At 50.7% G+C, this 7279-nt stretch overlaps 1 protein-coding gene across 1 annotated transcript in view; it reads right to left on the reverse strand.

The window, feature by feature from the left end:
• pold1 (polymerase (DNA directed), delta 1, catalytic subunit) overlaps positions 1-6917 on the reverse strand; it is a 109888-nt gene extending 102971 nt beyond the window's left edge. Inside the window, exons 1-2 of the mRNA XM_043679658.2 lie at positions 6878-6917; positions 967-1168 (exon numbers count right to left, since the gene is read on the reverse strand). Coding sequence (XP_043535593.1) covers positions 967-1162 — 196 coding nt within the window. The 5' untranslated portion in view covers positions 1163-1168; positions 6878-6917. The remainder of the gene's footprint in view (positions 1-966; positions 1169-6877) is intronic.
• Between the last annotated feature and the right edge of the window lie 362 nt (positions 6918-7279).

A 7279-nucleotide genomic window follows, 5' to 3' on the forward strand; every position in this document is an offset into this window, starting at 1 on the left:
AGGTGGTGGAATTTAAATTCAATTAATAAAGCCTTGAATATAAAACTGGTTTCAAGATCACCATCACTGAAACTATCACTGATTGTCATAAAATCCATTTTGTTAACTAATATCCTTTATGGAAGAATATTTGCTTTCCTTAACTTGGTATGCCTCCACACCTACAGTCATGCAATTATGAAACGGCTACAGCTCCAAGGCAAATAGGGATGGACAAAAAGTGCTGACTTTCCAGCAATTTTAACATCCCTTGAAACATTTTTATTAAATTAGAGTTCAAATATAAGGGACTTGGGATCTGTTGACCACTGAATCCAGAGGTCATCTGCAGTGGATTGTGTTATCAACCCGAGACTCCAAATCAGGTGAAGGTCCCAATTCCAACATCTACTTTGTGATGTGATATCTGATTTCAACAAAGGGAACAGTAAGACTTCTACAATTAGAGCCGGTGATTAGCTCAGACAGCATTTCTATCGATGAACTTGATTCTGTACCACTCAGAAAATTTACACAGTTCAGAGGAGGACACCACCCACTCACACCCTACAATCAAATGATCTTGGATCATTCATTATTGAAGCTTATATTTCTAGAAGACACTTGGGTAAAAGAGGATCTGTCAATGCTCAGGAAACTATGTCAGAAAGTGTTGGTGTTCAGAAGAGGGGTGGAAAATGAAAAGAAAAATATTTTAAAATCAAACAAAATTCCCCATTTGTAGGAGTGGTTAGATATGAAAAAGCACCCATTTCACTCAACTTCAACCATCCTAGTTAGCACATGATACAGTAATAGTTATTGATTAATCATTGCAATCCATCTCTTACCCCCAGTTAGGCTCTGGTAGTGCAGTGATAGTTTCTCTAATCTCTAGGCCAGAAAGTCCAGGTTCCAGTCCCAGCCTCTCTGCAGGCCTGTCTGTCAGACTCCAATTATTCACATCAAAAGCAATCTGCCACCTACCAATTGGAACCATATCATGTGATGTTTGCATTTCCTTGGCATCCATTGCCATTTCTGCCTCCACTTCATCAAGATATGCCAGCTCTTCTTCAAACTGCGATGGGCCATCATCATCCCAATCTCCACGGAGCCTCTTCGCCTGTGCCCGATTTCCATCGACAGTGCCACCAGGTGCCTTATTTCTTGCAGACTGCATTTTTTTCTGTTAAGATCAAAGTACATTACTGGTTATCTCATTGAGCTCTACAGCCATCGGGTGCATTAAAAAGATGTTGCATTTATATACTGCCATTCCTGACCAAAATGTCTTACAGCCAATTATGCTCATTGAAGTGTTGTCACTGTTGTAATGTAGTATGCTTCATCTTGATGTTCTAGCCTGCATAAGCACAAAGACTTACAGTAATAAAAGGGGCACTGAATTGTCAAGTCACTGACTTCATATAGCAGTCCTTAGCTCAAACACAAGAATGCTAATTTCAAACAAGCATAACTGGAGAAAAGAGTGGTAACTGCTTATATTTCTAAATATGATATGTTTACCCTGAACAGCAATTTTGTAAGTACAACCTGAGCCATTTGGTTACCTTGCAATCTTGACACAGGAATAGAATACATCTCAGCTACCCTGCAGAAGTGATTTTCCTATCAGATTCTTCCACTGACAAACTTTTATATTTGTATATTTCCTCAGTTCTGTTGAAAGAGTCACTGTTCTGAAAATTTAGCTGTTTCTCTCCCCACATGATGCCCACCAGCATATTTTCATTTTATTTGAGACTTCCTGTACTGCAGAATGCTGCCATCCAACACCATATACTGTAGGAAGGGGAGTAGATGGAGCAGGAGAGAGAAGAAATACAGAGGCCCAGCCCATTTCTGTTTGGAAAAAAAACAAATTGCTGGTAAAACTCAGCTGGTCTGGAAGCATCTGTGGACAGATTGCAGAGTTAATGTTTTGGGTCCAGTGACGCTTCTTCAGAACTGTGGAGGTTTGGATTTTTAAAAATTATGTTTGGATATGGGCTCAAATTCCATTATAGCAGCTGGTGGAATTTAAATTCAGTTAACAAATCTGAATTCATTGAAGGATTTAAGGCTAGATTCAGTAATGGTGACTATGAAATTGCCATCAAGTGTAAAACCTCATGTGATTCATTAATGTTCCTTAGGCAAGAAAACCCGATATCGTTGATTGGTTTGGCCTAAATCACTCTGAAATGACCCAGCATACCACTCATTACAAAGACAATTAAGGATGCCTCATCAGCAACATCCACATCCCACAAAAGAATAAAAACGTTCTGATGTTTGCTGTGCTGCTGTGATAGAGCAACTTGCCCAATAATCCTAAGTGTTGAAAATGTGTTGCAGCAACACATTTTCAGCTCTGATCTCCAGCATCTGCAGACCTCACTTTCTCCTCAATAATCCTAAGTGTGCCAACAGTCACACTAAGAACCAACTTAAGGTTAGAAGTAACATTTATTGACTGGAACCATCCTTTGCAAAAAAAGCCAACAGTTCAAACATAAGAGCTTGGGGTCCCTATAGCTCCCGTTGCTTTCTCTAGGACAATGCCACAACAAATCGGTATTACTCACTAACCAATCAATATTAAGTTATATTTGGGCCCTTAAAACATATTCATGATTTTCACAGAATTGAAGATACAATAATTACTTGTATCTTTTCAGACGTGAACAGGCTGTGTAAAACACTGGGATTGTTCTAATGGCGATTTCTGAAGGAAATTATTACATGGAGGAGCAGTGACTGATTATCATAGTTACCATAGTCTCACTCATATATACAAAATCTGTACAAAAATATGCCCAAGCATACATTTCCTAAACTGACAACCCATGCTTGACCAAACACATAAATCACAGACTGAGTTTGGGCTTCCCCAAATAACTAAAGGTTTGCTTTCAACTCATCTCAAATGACTTGCTATGAGATAAAGGACTCCATTGATGATACAGCATAACATGTGATTCGGGGAGAGCTTGATAATTGGATACAAAATTGGCTAGATGGTAAGAGACAGTGGGTGATGGTGGAAGGATGTTTTTTGGACTAAAGGCCAGTGACCAGCAGGGTTCTACAGGGACTGGTAGTGGGTCCACTTTTGTTGGTTATTTACGTAAACATTTTGGATGAGAATTTGGGAGACATGGTTAGTAGGTTTGCAGATGACACCAAAATCGGTGGTGTAGTGGACTGTGTAAGCGTACAAACAGATATTGATCAATTGAGTCAATGGACTGAGGAGTGAAACATGGGAGTTTTATTTGGATAAATGGGAGGTATTGCACTTTGGTAAAACAAACAAGGACAGGACTAAAACAATTAATGGTAGGGCCTTGGGTAATGTTGTAGAACAGAGAAACCTAGGAGTTTAGGTATGTAATTCTTTGAAATTTGTGTCAGAGGTACACAGTGGTTAAGGTGGCATTTAGCACACTTGCTTTCATTACTTAGAGTCTTCAAATCTAGGATGTCATGTTGAGAACATTTGAGAGGCTTCTTCTGGAGTACTATACACAGTTCTGGTCACCCTGCTATAGGAAGGATATTAAATTGGAGGGGATTCAGAAAAGATTTTGCTTGGAATGTTGCTTGGAATAGAGGGCTTGAGTTATAAAGATGGGCTCGATAGACTGGGACTTCTATCACTGGAGTACAGGAGGTTGAGGGGCTACCTTACAGAGTTTAAAAAGGATATGAACAACATTTTGTTTACACAGAAAGTAGTTCGTATGTGGAATGAACTGTCAGAGGAAGTGGTGGATGCAGGTATAGTTACAACATTGAAAAGACATTTGGATCAGGTTTAGAGGGATATGGGCCATGGTCGGTGTGGACTAGTTGGACCAAAGGGTCTGTTTCCATACTATATGTGCTATTGTATTCTTGTACAGACTTTGTCTTGTTACTGCATTCATGTCCCAAGTTTACATTTACCGCATTGCTGTAGAATAACCACAGGTCATAGCTGGGCATGGTTCTTGCTTTCTGTTCCATTTTGCTCTGATCAACAGCAACTGTGACCAAGTAGCACTCTTTCCCAAGTCAGAATTTTGTAAGCTCAAGCTTCCTTCAGACCACATTCCCACTGCAGTGCTGAGGGAGTGGTGCATTGTCAGAGGTACCAGCTTTCAGATTTTAAGCAGAGGCACCATTTTAACATGCAAAATAGGTGCAGAAGTAGACCATTCTGCCCTTTGAGTCTATTCCACCATTCACTATGATCGTGTTTAATCTGTTTGTTTTCAATTCTACATTGACATCTACCTCTGATAACCTTGATTCTCTTGTCTAACAAGAATCCATCCACTTATCGTAAACATATTTAATGAGGTAGAGATTTCTCAAGTTGCATCCCAGAGAAAAAGAATTCTTCTCATCTGCCCTGAAAGGGTGACCCCATAATTTCAAGTGTCTCCAGTTCTGATTTGACCAACAAAAGGAAATATTATTTGCACCTCCAGCTTGTCAGTCATTCAGAATCTCATACACTTCAATCAAGTTATCCCTCACTCATCTAAACTCCACTGGAAGCAAGTCCAAATACTCCAGCCTATCTTCTGAGAGATATACAACAGTGGGGGTTCGGCGGGGGACAGGGTGGGGTGGGGTGGGGTGGGGTGGGGTGGGGTGGGGGTTAGGCGGGGGACGGGGTGGGGTGGGGTGGGGGTTAGGCGGGGGACGGGGTGGGGTGGGGTGGGGGTTAGGCGGGGGACGGGGTGGGGTGGGGTGGGGGTTAGGCGGGGGACGGGGTGGGGTGGGGTGGGGGTTAGGCGGGGGACGGGGTGGGGTGGGGGTTAGGCGGGGGACGGGGTGGGGTGGGGTGGGGGTTAGGCGGGAGACGGGGTGGGGTGGGGTGGGGGTTGGGTGGGGGTTGGTCGGGGGACGGGGTGGGGTGGGGGTTGGGCGGGGGACGGGGTGGGGTGGGGGTTGGGCGGGGTGGGGTGGGGGTTGGGCGGGGGACGGGGTGGGGTGGGGCGGGGGACGGGGTGGGGTGGGGGTTGGGCGGGGGACGGGGTGGGGTGGGGGTTGGGCGGGGGACGGGGTGGGGTGGGGGTTGGGCGGGGGACGGGGTGGGGTGGGGGTTGGGCGGGGGACGGGGTGGGGTGGGGGTTGGGCGGGGGACGGGGTGGGGTGGGGGTTGGTCGGGGGAACGGGGTGGGGGTTGGTCGGGGGAACGGGGTGGGGGTTGGTCGGGGGAACGGGGTGGGGGTTGGTCGGGGGAACGGGGTGGGGGTTGGTCGGGGGAACGGGGTGGGGGTTGGTCGGGGGAACGGGGTGGGGGTTGGTCGGGGGAACGGGGTGGGGGTTGGTCGGGGGAACGGGGTGGGGGTTGGTCGGGGGAACGGGGTGGGGGTTGGTCGGGGGAACGGGGTGGGGGTTGGTCGGGGGAACGGGGTGGGGGTTGGTCGGGGGAACGGGGTGGGGGTTGGTCGGGGGAACGGGGTGGGGGAGTGGGGGTTGGTCGGGGGAACGGGGTGGGGGAGTGGGGGTTGGTCGGGGGAACGGGGTGGGGGAGTGGGGGTTGGTCGGGGGAGGGTGGGGGAGTGGGGGTTGGTCGGGGGAGTGGGGGTTGGTCGGGGGACAGGGTGGGGTGGGGGTTGGTCGGGGGACAGGGTGGGGTGGGGGTTGGTCGGGGGACAGGGTGGGGTGGGGGTTGGTCGGGGGACAGGGTGGGGTGGGGGTTGGTCGGGGGACAGGGTGGGGTGGGGGTTGGTCGGGGGAACGGGGTGGGGGTTGGTCGGGGGAACGGGGTGGGGGTTGGTCGGGGGAACGGGGTGGGGGAGTGGGGGTTGGTCGGGGGAACGGGGTGGGGGAGTGGGGGTTGGTCGGGGGAACGGGGTGGGGGAGTGGGGGTTGGTTGGGGGAGGGTGGGGGAGTGGGGGTTGGTCGGGGGAGTGGGGGTTGGTCGGGGGAAGGTGGGGCGGGTGGGGGTTGGGCAGGGGACGGGGTGGGGGTTGGGCGGGGTGGGGGTGGGCAGGGGACGGGGTGGGGGGCTTTGGGCGGGGGACGGAGCGGGGTTGGCAGGGGACAGGGTGGGCAGGTGTGTGGGCGAAGGACAGGGTGGGGTGGGCATGTGGGCAGGGTGGGGTGGGCAGGTGGGTGTTGGGCAGGGGACGGGGTGGGCGTTGGGTGGGGGACAGGGTGGGCAGGTGTGTGGGCGAAGGACGGGGTGGGGTGGGCATGTGGGCATTGGGCAGGGTGGGGTGGGCAGGTGGGCGTTGGACGGGGGACAGGGTGGGGTGGGACAGGCAGGGACGTGGTGGGGGACAGGCAGGGATGGACGGGGTGGGGGACAGGCAGGAACGGGGTGGGGGGGGAGCGACAGTGGTGGGGGGAACTTGACAAGGAGAGGGGGTTGGGAAGGTTAGTCAGGGTCGGGGTGGGGAGGGAGTTAGGGTGGGCGGGGAAGGAGTTAGACGTGGGGGGTGGGCGAAGAGACCAGGTGAGGAGGAGGGTGAGCATTCTGGCAGAGGGTAACTCTGGCAAGGGAGTTGAGGAGTAGAGTTGATTACCGGCGTGGCGGGGGGAGAAGCACTGGGGGAATTCATGCACTGAGGGGAGTGGGAGTTTCGGGGCTGTGCTCTGCAGGACCACACACCTCAGGCTCATCCGAGGCTCAGTCTGCTCGGTCCAGAACCCGGGAGGGTGTAACGGATCACCGCTGCTGGTCCCTGACCGTGTGCGAAGGGAAAGCTTTCCCTTTGAGGTGTAGGGAAGAACATTCACCAAAAACCGGGGCTTCAATTTCTGACCCGCCTCCCCTTTTTCTCTCTTTCCCCCTAAATGGGCTTCCAGCTGCTCGCAGATTTTAAACAAAGGCCGCGGTGAGCCTATGGACCTCTGCCCTGGGTTAGGCCTCAGGCTCCAACACCTTTACCTCAGACTCTCGCTCGCGCCGCTTCTCCCCTCAATCTCCCGCCACCGACACCCCCTAAGGTCAGCCCCGCCCACTCCGGTTACCGCGGCAACGGCAGCCCAGCTCAATGATTGGCCCGCATTCGCAGTCGGGTGTCGAATGACTGATTGGCTGGGGGAATGCGCAAGGATGCATTTTCATTGGCTGACATCTGGCACCCCCGATTGGCTAATAGGAGCATGGTATGGTATCCTCAGTGGCGGAGGTTAGGTGATGCTGATTGGTTGACAGGAAACCCAGTTTTCATTGACTGCAACTAGCAATACACATCGAATCAAAGAGCAGGGAAGAAGACGTGTTCATATTGACCAGATATCCTAAATTACTCAACTCCCATTTGCCAGCATTCGGCTCATTTCCTTC

The sequence above is a fragment of the Chiloscyllium plagiosum genome, unplaced genomic scaffold (assembly GCF_037043375.1).
Source record: "Chiloscyllium plagiosum isolate Xiang-an unplaced genomic scaffold, Cpla_swu_hap1 HiC_scaffold_33, whole genome shotgun sequence".
NCBI classification, from domain to species: Eukaryota; Metazoa; Chordata; class Chondrichthyes; order Orectolobiformes; family Hemiscylliidae; genus Chiloscyllium; species Chiloscyllium plagiosum.